The sequence below is a fragment of the Amblyomma americanum genome, chromosome 11 (genome assembly GCF_052857255.1).
Source record: "Amblyomma americanum isolate KBUSLIRL-KWMA chromosome 11, ASM5285725v1, whole genome shotgun sequence".
Taxonomy (NCBI): domain Eukaryota; kingdom Metazoa; phylum Arthropoda; class Arachnida; order Ixodida; family Ixodidae; genus Amblyomma; species Amblyomma americanum.
This window is the reverse complement of record NC_135507.1, coordinates 53,112,064-53,126,026: the sequence shown is the minus strand read 5'-3', so window position 1 is coordinate 53,126,026 and position 13,963 is coordinate 53,112,064. Positions and strand designations below refer to the sequence as shown.

The 13,963-nt window shown below is 44.8% G+C and overlaps 1 protein-coding gene across 1 annotated transcript in view; it reads left to right on the top strand.

Moving 5' to 3' along the window:
• Positions 1–13,963, top strand: part of LOC144111455 (multiple PDZ domain protein-like) — a 201,817-nt gene that overhangs the window by 177,019 nt on the left and 10,835 nt on the right. The window contains exons 31-32 of the mRNA XM_077644763.1: positions 9,638–9,912; positions 13,444–13,527. Of these exons, the coding sequence (XP_077500889.1) occupies positions 9,638–9,912; positions 13,444–13,527 (359 nt within the window). The remainder of the gene's footprint in view (positions 1–9,637; positions 9,913–13,443; positions 13,528–13,963) is intronic.

Here is a 13,963-nt window from a genome sequence, read left to right as displayed (position 1 = left end):
TCAGGTTTTGGCTAAAGTGAAAATGAAGGTGCCATAAATATAATGTGTTTATGTGAAAGTTGAGTGCAAACTTTAAAGATCATATTGGAGCACACGGACATGACTACATGAGAGTTGAACATTTGGTTATGCTTAAACATTCTGAAGAAGGCAGAGCCTTAGACGTCGGTAATGTCGAGCCTGTGCTACCTTCTGCTTTAACAGAAAGTCAAATTAAAAGGGTCCTTTTTGAGAGTAGTGCAAACTGTTGTCCCACGAGTTGAAAGCATTTTGCTGAAGATTAAGTACCGGTAGGATTTTGGAATGAAACTGTGGGAAAATTAAGATGCTACATCACATTAATGCCAAGTTTGTCCCTCTTCAGTTGAATGGGAACCAGGTGGAGCACTTTCTCACTGGTTTCATTTCTCTTCGAAATGGCGAATAAAACTTTCTTGAGAAAATGATTGGAGTGGGTGAAACGTGGCTTTACGATTGTGATGCTGGACCCGTGATGAAATTTGAACTGCCATATCGTTCATTCTCTCTCTGAAACTCAGTGGAGTGAAGCCTTAATATGACCATAGTTAAGTTGAACTTCTGGATAACTTTAACTGATGCTTTGGTCCAGTCATCATTGAGTGTTCTAAACAGGGCTCTCCTTAATTTGACCTGCGCATACTTTGAAGAAATTTCTGGTCTCCTTTGAATTTAAGTTATAGAGAGCTGACTGTACTTACTTTCATTTCAATGGTTACTTTTTGGTGACCAGTTTAGCATGGTTGATTGCTGAGAATAACGACTTACAAGACTCGCTTCTAGATGCTGCTAAGTATGCAGTGAGCCACAAGTGTTAGTTGGTGGGCTGTTTAAAATCTTTGGTTTCATTTTAAACTATCTTAGTCCCTATCAGAAAACCCAATTGAAACTATCGGAAACACACTTGGAACCTATTGGAATCCTATTGACTCCACGTGGCACACAGTTAAAACCTATTGGAATCCCGTTGATTCCTCTTGGTACAAAGTTGGAACCTATTGGAATCCTGTTGATTCCACTTGGTATATAGTTGGAACCTATTGGAATCTGAGTGATTCCACTTGGTTTCCATTTAGGTGGTTTAATTTCTGTTTTTTACAGTTTAATTTGGTCTTTTTTTACTGAGTTTGTATTTGTATCCTTGTAATAAAAGTCAACCTCTGTTAGCCAGTTCCATGTGGCCTGTCCCCTTTAGTGGGCCATGCCCTTCATGCTATTTCTTTTATGCTCAAAAAACTGAAATCCTCCAGGTGAATTGACAACGTTTCGCTTGCGTGCTGCCCTGTGTCTAGGACTGGGGACGATACGCTGGCTCCATGATCTGCTTCGGCGTAGCTCCACTGACGACAGCCAGGGTTATCTGTAGCACGCCACCACATTAACACATTAACATGCCTTTTGCACACACTGTCCAACCTTTGGCCTGGCATTCCAAGAGCACAATGGCAATGCAGATGAAATTCCAAAATGCAGTCCGGAGAGAAAAATGTGAGCGAGAGAAGAATCGCAACAAGCTTGACAGTTGCGGAGAGATGTACTTGACCTTCTAGAACGCTGTGTAGGGGATAAAACAAATGCCAGCTGCTGCAGTGCTAATGAAGATTGGCGCAGTCTCCGGTTCCAGAAATAAGTGTCTCATTTACGCAGAAGTTTTGCACAGGTGCAGCATTCTTGCTGGCACATTTAATTTTTTTTTTTTTACCATAGCATCATGCATGGTCGCCATACTTGCCTGATTTGTGCAAATTGAAAAAGTCATCGTGTCATTCGTAGGAGTGTTGCACGCTAAAGAAACTTGCCGCTGGTTAGCGCGCCTGTTTAATGCGAGACTCAGCGACAGCTGTTTGTGGTGCTGAATGAGCCATATCCCATGCCGCAAAGTGGTTTCCTGCACATAGTGGCAAGAACAACGCAAGCACCAGTTTATGCCACTGCACACAGAGGCAGCGAAAATGTGTGGTGCAGCAAAAGGTGCAGCACCACTCCCCTTTTTCTGCGTATTTATCCTTCGCGTTATACACTGGTGCTGCAGGACCTTAAAGGAGTATAGACACCTAATTTTGGTCGCATGTTATGTTCTCTACAATGATGCGGGAGACATTACTATGCATGAATCACCATGTGGTGTTCAGCTATGACTGCTAAATAATTTATAATCGAATTTTTTCCGTCATGCCGTTTCTGTTTCGATTTCAACAGCCGAACGATGCCTGCGCCATCAAAGAGTGCTTTTGTGTCATATGAGGCATGGAGAAACACCCATGTAACCGCTGCTTCATCGTTTTAATTCAGTACAGTGCTGAAGCCAGCCTTCCTCAAGAGCTGGAATGACAATGAGTGTGCAAGCAGCGATTATATGTATTGTAGTTGTTCATGTCTCACGTGACCTGTAAGCACATGTTGGCGTCACTGTCCTCATTTGGCTCTTGAAACCGAACCCAAAACAGCACGAGAAAGAAATGCGACTATAAATTATTTAGCGGTCGTAGGAGAATACCAGGTGGTAATCCATGTATCATAACGCCTTACACATCATTACAAACAAGAAAACACGCACCCAAAAGTTAGGTGTCTATACTCCTTCAAAGGGGCACTGTGGACTACTCCACCCAGTTAATGTTCTGCGTAAAAAATGGTTCTGTGGCTTTTCTGGCTATGCTGACGTTAGACCAGCAGCAAAAGACGCATTCATTTTTGAGACGCACATGTGATTAAAAAGGCCTTGTAGATTCTGAATCTACTGTTTTCTAAAATTCGAGTTTTTTTTTTTAAGAGATTTCCACAATTTGAACCCCTTGTTCCCTCTATAGTGAATGGCAGCGTAGCGTAGCCCCTGGGATCCGCTATAAAAATGAGTTTTAATGCAGGCAGCTGCAAAATTGGCCATTCATGGCACCACCTGTACTTTGTTTTTTGGTCATTTTTAGCTTGTAAAAGCTCCATTTTCAGTGAGAGTAGTGTCATTATGATGAGGATGCGGTACCCTCTCAAAACTAGCTAGCCCCCCTCAATTTGTCCTTTTAAAGGCTGTAACTGTAGTGGAAAATTCATGAGCAGAGCTCCCAGTGAGGGTCTTGTCCATATTCACTCATCCTTTCTAATATGTGATGATAGTATCAGGCTCTAGGTATGCTTTTAACAGTCTGTTTCAATTTAATTGGGATGCATGGCATGCATTTCTAACGAACATCTGTGCTTTCTGTGCATGCGGTCTCGATTGGTAATGCGCATCTTGGCCCGTATCGGCTTCCCTCTGTTTAGCGGAATCAACAGCAGTCACTTCTCTATGCTCGGGGACAACTTTTCTTGGTAGTGCAGCATAGACTAGGCAGGAAAGGGAGAGAGGCGGGCCTTTGTCCCCATGCCTTGGGAGAGGGTTTCATTGTTTGGGCTAGGCATGTGGAGGAGTGAAACAGGAGAAGTTGGAGAGATGGTGTGGGACCACTATCTTGGGATCAAAGGCCTGTCTCCTTCCTTTACCTGCCTAGCCTCTGCTGCATTGCCAGAAAAAGTTGTCCCCGAGTACAGGTGTGGCCATAAGCATAGGCTGATACGTGACACATGTGGAAGGCTTCCGATGGAAACCCACCAATTTTCTGCAATTAGGACAGAGCCTTTGCTGGAGCCCATTTCAAGATGCTCATGCGAGGAGTGACGGTATGCTGCATAGATTTAAGGCAAGGGACAGGAGCCATTCACATAGTGTTTCAGTGTGTTGAGGGGATTTCGCCAAGGTGGAGTGAATTCATAATAAGGAAGAAGTTACTCATTAACACGTATCCAAGCGCAGTTGTACAGCTACAAAGGAAATAGCACTTTAACAGAAACTTACTAGTCGAAGAAAAATTAGGCCTTGCCCTGCTATCTGCTAGTCATCCTGGATAATGTACATAGTTGGTAAAGTGACTGCCCCAAATAGGTGGTGGTCCCGGGTTCAATCCTTGTTCCAGGCGAATTTTTCTTCAACTACGAAGTTTCTTAGAAATCTGCATTGCTTGCCATTGTAGCCATATCAAGGCGCATGGGTCATATCAAGTAGGGTTATGTAGGGTCAAGTAGGGTCACGATATGGGTCATATCAAGTATATCATATAGGCATGTAGCCATATCAAGGCGCATGATTAATTACTGCCATATATGCCTGCAGTCATGCACAATCTCGCTGTGTGGGTGGCTCATTTCCTGTGCAGCACTCACTTTCGCTCCTAGCATAAAAACATGCGGCTTTCTATCATGACAAGTGCCCGCCGTGAAATGAAATGCATTTGCTTGTATGCCACGAATACTATGACTGGCTGGCTGCCAAGGTTGCCCAGCAAAGCCAGCAGTGGCGAGGCAGAGGAGACTGCTTCTGCAACACAAACCGCACTCTCTCTCGCGTGCTCCGCCTTTTCTTTTCTCTCTCTATCTTGTCTCTTCCGTTCTTCTCCTGTGCTGCCCTCTGCCTGCCGCCTTGGCTCCGGGAAATCGTACGTGCCCGCATGCGTGGCGGCGGCCTACGCTTCATGAATGCCCTTCTTCTCATTGCCTGCTGCGTGCGTGCATGCATGCCGCACTCTTCTCTGCTACTTTCCTGCTTGCTGCCCCTTCGGAAACATGCTTGTAAGTATTGCGTGGCTGGCAGCTGTGCTTCTGCCTGGCCAGCTGCTTCCGGTGATGGGCTGGCTTGTGCTTTTATAACTTCATACATGCTAGTACAGTAGAATCTTGGTGGTGCAGTCACGGCTGATAAAAATTTCGGGGCGTTATAAATTCATATTCCCTGGCCAGAGTGCATTGTATGCACTGTGCAGAATTTCTGGTGTTCCAAATGTGCGAGCTGCGCCAGCACTAAGCACTAAGCATATTTTTACATGCAATCACCAGCAGCACAGCACACAGTGCAAGCAGTGAATAGGGGCATGCGGCCATAAATAAATCCCGTCAGCCACAAACTGATCTGCGTGAATGTATTTTGCTTCTGCATGTGGATTTTGTTTCTTTGGGTGATGCGAATTTTTGATGATGTGAGAATTTTTCGCAACCACGTGAGATTCGTGTCATCAAGATTCTGCTGTACTGAAACCACAATATGCTAACTTTCAATATATGGCACCTTGTTTCTATCATTGGTTTATGTTGTACAGCGGGCACTCATTAATTTCAACTTCCTCTTTATTCTACCTGAATGTTTCGTCCCACCAACATCATATGTATTAAATACGCACCCCCTAAAAATGAATTCCTCGTGTTTAGAGCTGATTCTCGGACCGCTTTATGTTCAAACTATTGGGAGTGAACTGTATTGTTTAGTTGCGTGCATAAAAAAACGGAAGGGATCTGAATGCAGGACATCATTTCCACTTCTCGGACATATACTAGGCATTTTCATGCTGTGCCCACTGTGTTGTAAGTTGGCTAAAACATAAGTAGCCATGTGTGTCTAAGGCGTGCGAAGCCCATTGTTTTACGTCTGTGTGCAAGGTCATGTGTCTGGTACATCTACTGTACAGCTTAAGAAACTTTGAGTCTTTTCCCTGCTTTCTTCTCTTCTTTTTTTTTTAAGTTGTCATTAAAACAAATCTATTGCTCTCCATTCCCCTCTTTGTCAGGGTCATATGTGCCAAATTGTGCCGCTTTGCCATGTTTCGTTTCTTTGCGAGTCATTTTATATGTTTCCCATTTCGTGACCTCAGTTTGGACTATTAACAGTCGAGCTTTTGTTTACTGCACCAAAGACATTATTCGCCCATTCACACCTTTCTTCCAATAGGTTAAAAGAATGTGCAGCTTTATTTCTGCCAGTCAGGGAATTTTATGAATGGGTTTTTGCTTACTCTTCCTAACTTTGCTACTTGAAGCTCGCAGTGCGGTTTTGTCAATGTTGCTTGCGATGTTGTCATGTAAAGTGTAGGTTTTGGGTGTGCTGGCCAGTTTTAGTTTTGATTTCTTGTTTGAAAGTGGTAATAAAAAGAAGCACTACTTAGACCTATATAGATTGAATTGTTTTAGTAGTTTAAGAAGTTGAGCATGTGACGGAATCCCGTCTGGCCGGGAGCGTACATTTGAAAAATAAGAGACGCCGACCAATGAAAAAAGGTTCGTTATTGACATTGTGGCTTCCACACGGAAGCCTTGTTCACAAGGCTCATTGTGAACATTTTTCCCAAGGCTCACAAGGTTCATTTTTCATTCTGAACAAGGCTTCCGTGTGGAAGCCGAAACGTCAATAACGAACGTTTTTTCACTGGTCGGCGTCTCTTATTTTTCAAATGTTTTAGTAGTTTAGGTAACAAATATGTAATTTTTGCCAACAACAGAGCATTGTTAACCCAGCAAGTTAGGTAATAGTGAAAGGCTACTGGTGACACCGCGGTCACATCCGAGAAAGTGCCACTTGCCCACATGCATCCTTCACCATGCACGAATGACCTGGGCTGTTTGTTCGCTATCTCGAAGCACTGATCCATTGGTCTCGTCCTCCATCACACAATAACAGGTATGTGTGGTTTAGCATCCCATAGCGACATATGGGAGATGAGGTATGTTGTAGTGGAGGGCTCCAGGACAATTTAGACCGCCTTGGGTTCTTTAGCATGCACTGACATCGCACAAAACACAGGAGGACTTTTTGCATTCGGGTGCCATTGAAATGTGGCCGCCGTGACCAAGATTTGATGCCGAGACCTACGGATCCGCAGTCAAGTGCAAAGCCACTGAGCCACCATGGCAAGTCTATCACACAATAAGAAAATATCATTTTTCAACAAGATGAAATCTGGCATTGCAGTTTAGAATAGCATTGAAGATGGTGTAGTAGTGTGGGCTAACCACATTGGCTTCTTATGTGTGGACTTTGCCTACATAGCACCAAGAGCATCTAGTAAGCTTGTTGAGTGCTCAACCCACTAAAATGTGGAGAGTGCTGAACTGCATTAGACCGATTTCATGCATTACAAAGCAGAGAGTGGTTATTTAAGCCTTGATGTGAGCCATTTTGTTTGTTGCTGTTGCTTGCAACACACAGAATGCTACTTGTACAGCCAGTCAGTCAAATGCTGGCTGGCCGAATGCAAAATTTCCCCCCAAATTTTCTCCTCCTTTTTGAATTGGAGGTTGCTTGATGGCTTCGTTTGCAGAGATTAAACAGAACAAGTTATAAGGTACACTACTGAGCCTGCCGTTATTGAGGGATGCGTTAGGTAATCTTCTAAGGTCAGTGCGACAACATACTGATGCGCACACAATTCGCAGCCTGTCACTTGTTGCGCGTGCACTTCACCTAGTACCATACTACCATGAAAGTAGACAACTGCTCCAGGGATTATTCTTGATGTGTTCTCATCACATCAATTGCTTCAAAGCATGTACAGGCAACTCAACAAGCCACAAAAAAAAAATGCAGGTGTTACGAAAGACAGTGCATTTTTTGCAGCCTGGAATAGGAAGATCCATTCTTTTCATTGCACAAGTGCACAAGTGCACCATTCACATCTAGGCCGTATGCTTCTGCTGCTAGGACTTAGCATTTTCAGGAGGGTAAGAGTGCGGGCTAGTTGGTGTTCCATGATATCAGGGCTCTGCATTTCACAAAATTTTTGCAGCAACTGACTGCGCATACAGATCAGCAGCTTTCAACATATGCAGTGTGTGTATGCATGCATGCATGTGTGCATGTGCACTTTTGTGTGTGCCTTCATGTTCGTTGCATGCTCGTACTAGGCTTTTTGTGCTTGCAAATCTGGCTAGCATCAACAATAGTGGTTCCCCAAGTAGCGGCAAGTATCCTCTTGCAAGATTGCTTATTAATTAATGTGAAGCACATTGCTTAAGCCATAAATGGGATGTTTGTTACATGAAGCACATTGCTAGAGCCATAGACGGGATGTTCGTTATGGTGTACTACACATAGCGGCAGCATGGGGACTTGTGATGCGAACACATTTTGTCTTGTTATTGGGCACTCTTTGCTTGTAGCTTATAAGCTAGGAATATATCTATGGTAAAGGTGCGTTATGCTATAGTATTGGCTCAATACCACTCATCAGCCTGCTGCACAAAACGCTGGAAACTCCAGGGAACACCAGGTTTTAGAGGTGTGGCTGATGTGCTACTCTGCATATTAGCCACATGTGCACATCACATTTCATGAGGGGAAAATAAACAACTGATGTCTGTTTCACTGAAGTATTCATCTGAGGACAGTGCTGATTGGGGCAAATATGGTTCAGGATGTTTACTATCTTGAACAGGACTCCCCATTGAATTTGTCTCGCTGCAGTTTTGGTCATGTTTCTGCAATGTACTGCTCAGGTACGAACCATATTTTTCTCATGGAGTAGAGAGAGTGGGGTATGGCTACTGGTCACAATATTAGCGAGCCGAGTTGCTTGAGAGGGAAAGTGATTAACTGATCACTCTACATGGGAGAGAGAGAGAGAGGGTTTATTGATAGGAAAAGCAGAGAGGTTGGCCTGAAAAATAAATATCTGGCCTGCTACTCTGCTCTGGGGAACGGGAAGAGGAGATAAAAGAAGGTCACGATGGGGGACGATGTTGATGGGAGGAGGCAGATGAAAAACTACTTTAAAAAAACAAAACAAGGCACACTTCTTGACATCACAAACGCGAGACAAGGTTCGTGTCGCTCAAAAAGCGTGAGAGCGCTCGCGTTGCCTTTACAGTTCTATCTACATGGGAGATAACAGGACAGAGCAGTGGGAAAGACATGCAGCCAGTGGGAGCCAAATCGGCAGCGTCCACATATCTTGTATGGCGCAGTACAGAGCACTGCATGTGGTATGCAGGGTCCATAGGTTCATCAATCTCTCAGTGAATGAAATTGTATCCAGATGGTACATATAGTAAATGAGGATGGACAAATAAACAGACAAGCTTCCAGTGTTTATCTGTGTTCGCACATACCTTAGCAGAAATCAAGAGCCGCTATGTGTTCAGCCACGACTGTCAGTGAGACAGTCGCCTGTACGCTCATCATAACTACAAAGTTTCGATAGGCAGTGTGAAACTGGATTTCAGACACCACAGTGGGCTTTATTCATCTTTTCTGTGCATCTCTATACCCTGTGGGGAGGCCTGGTGCAGCCTTTGCCAGAAGTATCTGGCCTACTAGAATTGTTTCCAAACCATACATGTCACTTATTCTGCACTGCCACTGTTCAGTATCTGTTGAATGTGAGACGATCTCTTGTCTTTACTCTTCCAAAGCTTAAGACTTCCATGAGTGTTGCAGCAACAGCTTACATGGCTTAGAAGCAAACACCCTGGGCTATATGTTTTTGGCGAAGACTGTACATGTTTTTCTTGCCTACCTCTCCACCCTAGTATTAATGCTTATGGTGACTTTTTTGCAGCGATAGCTACATTACGGTAGCATTTCGAACCTTCAGCGTGGCGGTGCCGCCACGCTGTAACGTAGTTGGTCACGTGGTGCAGAGCGGTCACGTGGTTAGTCACGTGGTTGATCACGTGACCAAGTTCCGCTCGGCCAGCTGTAACTATCGCGTCACTCCAGGTTTAACCAGTGCTAAATCACCGCCAATTTTTTTTGTTGTTGTTGTTCCTTGTTCCTCTGTTCGCACCCCTGACAATGCTTTGCCCATGCGCTGTGTGGTGCCAGGCACGGTCGGTTCCCTGGCACTATCGCACTGCTCGTCGAAATGCCGGCCATCCCCGTCATCTCCCGACGGCCGCCTGCCGTCACCGCTGCTGTCCCCAATGCGGCCCGACTCGGCGGGCGAACGCACGCCAGACCAGGCACCCCAGAAACCGGACAGCGGTGCCACCTCGCCTGCGTCGGACGTCATCCGGCCCGGCCGCCCGACAGCGATTGAAATCACCAAGGAGAAGCTTGGGCTGGGACTCAGCATCGTTGGTGGCTCGGACACACCCCTGGTGAGGAGTGCGCTGGCTTGGGCCAGGTGGTGACGGCGGCCGAGTCATATTTAATACTAAGTAGAATTCCGCTATAGTGAACTCGGTTATAGTAAAAACTCGGATATATAGTAAAGTGAGGCTGCAGTCCCATTTCACCTTCCATAGACGACTGCACATTTTTTTTCGGTTATAGTAAAGATTTTTTTCGAAGAAACGGCTATAGTAAGGAGCGCCTGGCCGTGTCAATGTACTTCCCGCGGAATGATGACATCGCGGCACGTGCGACGTCTAGGATCGCGAGGCAAATACCCAGTGCGCTCTTTGAGATGGATTCACCACCAAGCTAGAGAGCCGCGAGGAGAAGCCAAGTTTTTAAAGACCTTGAGGTCGTGAGGCAAAGCGTGCGGCGCGCACGTAAAAAAGTAAAGCTGGCTAAGAACGTAGAAAGAAGGCGGCGCGAGTCACTGAGAAGGGAAAGCCAGTAAAAGTGCAGCGAGGATTAGAAAAAAGAAGAAAATTGCGTGTGTTCGTGGCAGCGTAAAGGCGCGGCAGAACTGCGTAGGCGGTTTTGCCGCGCTTGATTTTATTGCGTGAGTTTCCACACGGCAAATTTAATGCCATTCTCGTCAGATGACATTAGCACGCAATGCCATTAATCGGCTGCTACACGGGAACATTTGATATCATTAGGTTGGAATGACATTTGCCATCGAATGAGTTTGGGGAACTCATTCGCATTCGATCTCGAACCGGATGTGTACTCTGGACACCAGATACGCAGCAGAAACAAGCAACGCCAAAAAAAACAGTGTGCGCACTGCCAAAGTTAGAAATTGTAGTTTTTTAGTTCTGCTAAAAAATGTTAGTTTTGGTGCGAATCTCTCGACACTTGAAGCTCTCTCTCTTTCCTCTCAAATGACACTGAAGCCACAGAAGACGACGCCATGATCGGGGAAAGCTGTGGTCTTCACATGAAATCAAACTTGCTGTATTTTTGTAGCCACGTTGTATTCGTGTAAATGCGGTACTTCCACAAGATGTAAACAGTGTCGAAAATGTGATAACACGTTAACTGGTAATAAATAATTATCACATAAAGGGACGATAAAAGCAGGATGTAAGGTATTTCTGAGTGTTTGTTTTATAAACCAACACTTCGTGCTTAGTAAGCAGCCAGGGAGCATAGTCAGAGCCATACCATCGCCAACAACTGACATAGTAAAGATTTTTGCTGGTGTGAGCTACTTTATTATAAGGGGTTTTCAGACTGCCATGGTTTATTTAAAATGGGGCCTTGATCCTGTCAGCATGAACTATATATAAAGCGCACCCTGTAATTCTGACTTGGCATACTTTAAATATTTGCTCCCCTAGGCTTTTAATCACAATTTTCAAGAGCAAACTCTAATAGCACGGCATATGAGACAGTTTACAGAGAACCCCGCTGTTACGTTCCCGGGTGCTGCATTTTCTAATCTGTTGTGATTTCTTAAGCCAGACCCGCTCCACCTCCCATAGAGAACGATGCAGTAAAAACTCCGCTCTTATATTTCAATCAGGGCAGCGTTCCACATGGTACGGAGTCAACTGTCACTTTAAATTAGAGCTCTGCCCTGTGCTGGCATACTGACAGCCTACTTTAAGCACTTGTGGAACGCCAATGGCACGCCTGCTAAGACTTCCAGTACTCCATCGGCACTGACCGTCACCATTTTTAGTGGCTTCTGGTGCTCTGCATCCAGTGCTACACAGCAGCAGTTTTGTTGCACCTGCTGGTGCAGTGCATCACTGCTGAAATACGAGCGCTAACGACCAAAGGCATAATAATGAAACTACATGCCACAGCAGACAGTGCGTGGGCGGCGCTGTATGAAATGTGGTTGCACTGGTGGGCTTCGAGGATTTTGCTTGTGTCATCCACTTTTCTACAGTAAGAGCTGCATCTGCAACATTCCCCGGTGCTGATGCTTGCATCCGCTCACATGCGCATGACCGCCCCATGCACATGCCTCACGCTGTTTTTTGTCTCTGGGTGGGGCGCACACTCACTCCGGATCATGTGGCCACCTGCAACTCTTCTACGCAATCAGACCCCTTGCACATAGTCCATACCTTGCGCCTCATGCAACCTTCGTCGTGTTGGAGGGGACGCGCGGTTGGAAGACGCCTCCAAACGCTTTGAAACGCCTCCTGGATGATCTATGCATGTCTGCGCAGGGATTATAAGTAGTTATAAGCTCCATAACCAGGTTAGTCTTATTTATTGCTTTTAATAATGTAGTAGACAACTGTATATGATGTGACCATTTTCATCATCCAGGTATGTTGTGGGTGTGTGCTATTTTTAGTTTCCTGTGTTGAGTACTATTGCTTTTTTTTTCCTGTTCGTGCGTACCAGTTGATTACTTGAGTGAGTTTAGCTTTGCAGTTCATTATCGTTACGTATTTTCTTTTTGCACCAACCACTACTTGTAATGCTTTTCCTCCGGTGGTTATGTAAGAATTATCAGACAGTAGAGCCCTACTGATACGCTGTCCCATATCTTATGCCACGTCAACTGGTCTTTTCATTATGCTCACAGGCTGTAATGCTTTATGATCTCACTTGATGTATTACTGTCCCGTACTGTTGTCCTGCATGTTACGTTGTTGAAATTCGGGCACAAAAAATGTGAGAAATGATGGTGCAGTGAGAATGGCTAGTATGAAACATGTGCATGTGCACATAGCCTCAGATAGAAGAGAGAGCTCAGCACTGCACCCCCACCATTGCCATTGACGTTACTTTGCATGCAACTGCAAGAAGGCAAAATTCAAGAAGACTCAGTTAAGCATGCAACTATTCAAGTTGTTTGCCCCGTGCCATGCATGCTTTGCTTTTGGCACTCGTGCATAGACATGCTGTGGAGGATTTGTGCTTTGCTGAGTATTCAAAGTGCCCTAAGGACTTTGAACCAAAGGATTTACAACACATAGTCTGCGCGGTGGTGGTAGTCGCTGGCAGCCCCATTCAAGATTTGTTGCATCCACTGACGGCCAGTCAGCACTCACCTGTGGTGTTGGTGTGTGACCTTTATGGCATGCTTAATCTTGTAAAAGTGGTGCTGGCTGTTTGGTGTTTATGAGCCACTGCAGGGCATTTAGTTGATGGCGAAAAAGAATGTGGAAGCCGATTCTCCTCTGGTTTTGAAGGCGCTCCAAATTTTAGTGAAATTGGTCTCTATGAAATTTTCACTTGGGCAGACACAACACCTTTACTACACTTGTACATGCTTTGCTTACTCTGTAACATCGTTTTATGCTGTGGTGTGATGTTCTATGTGTGACAGTTTACCTACTTTAATTTTGAACAACAGTACAGAGAGGCCTCTTGTTCAGGGTACCTTCAAACTTCTTAAAGATAACATTGAATTAAATTGATTCTTGGTATTCACCAAAATGTCTCCACTTTAGGTATTCTTTTCCCGAGGCCACCACAGTGGCATATTACTGTGAGCACTGAGAGTAACCGTGAATTCAACACGACTCTGTGCCTTTCCCTCGAAACAGGGTGCTGTCATCATTCATGAAGTGTACCCCGATGGTGCTGCCGCAATGGACGGTCGCCTACGACCGGGTGATCAAATACTTGAGGTGAGATGCCACTTCACACACATTCTGGGGGAATTTATGTTGAGGAAGGGAGTTTTGGAAGTTGGAGGGGGGCGTTAAATGGTTGTGAACTGTCGAGAGATCAAAAACTCTTGCATTCATTCAAATATAGATCAACTTTGATTGCATGTTAACACTTTCAACTGAAGCTCACATGTAGACGAAGGATTTGTTTAGGCTAACCCCTGTGTTTGAAGGCTGCAAAATAAAATTTAAGATGACAAATATTTAATTTACCTGCTGTTGCATGAGCATCATTTTGCTGGTCACATTATAAATCCCTGACTTCAGTGAGATGAGCATGTGCCTTGTACTCTTGGGCCTCCAGTGAAGAGAAAGAGACAGGTTAATAAAGTTACTAATAGCTTAACCAGGATTAGTGTCTGAATTTGATGCTACGAGGGAAGTATAGTCAGAT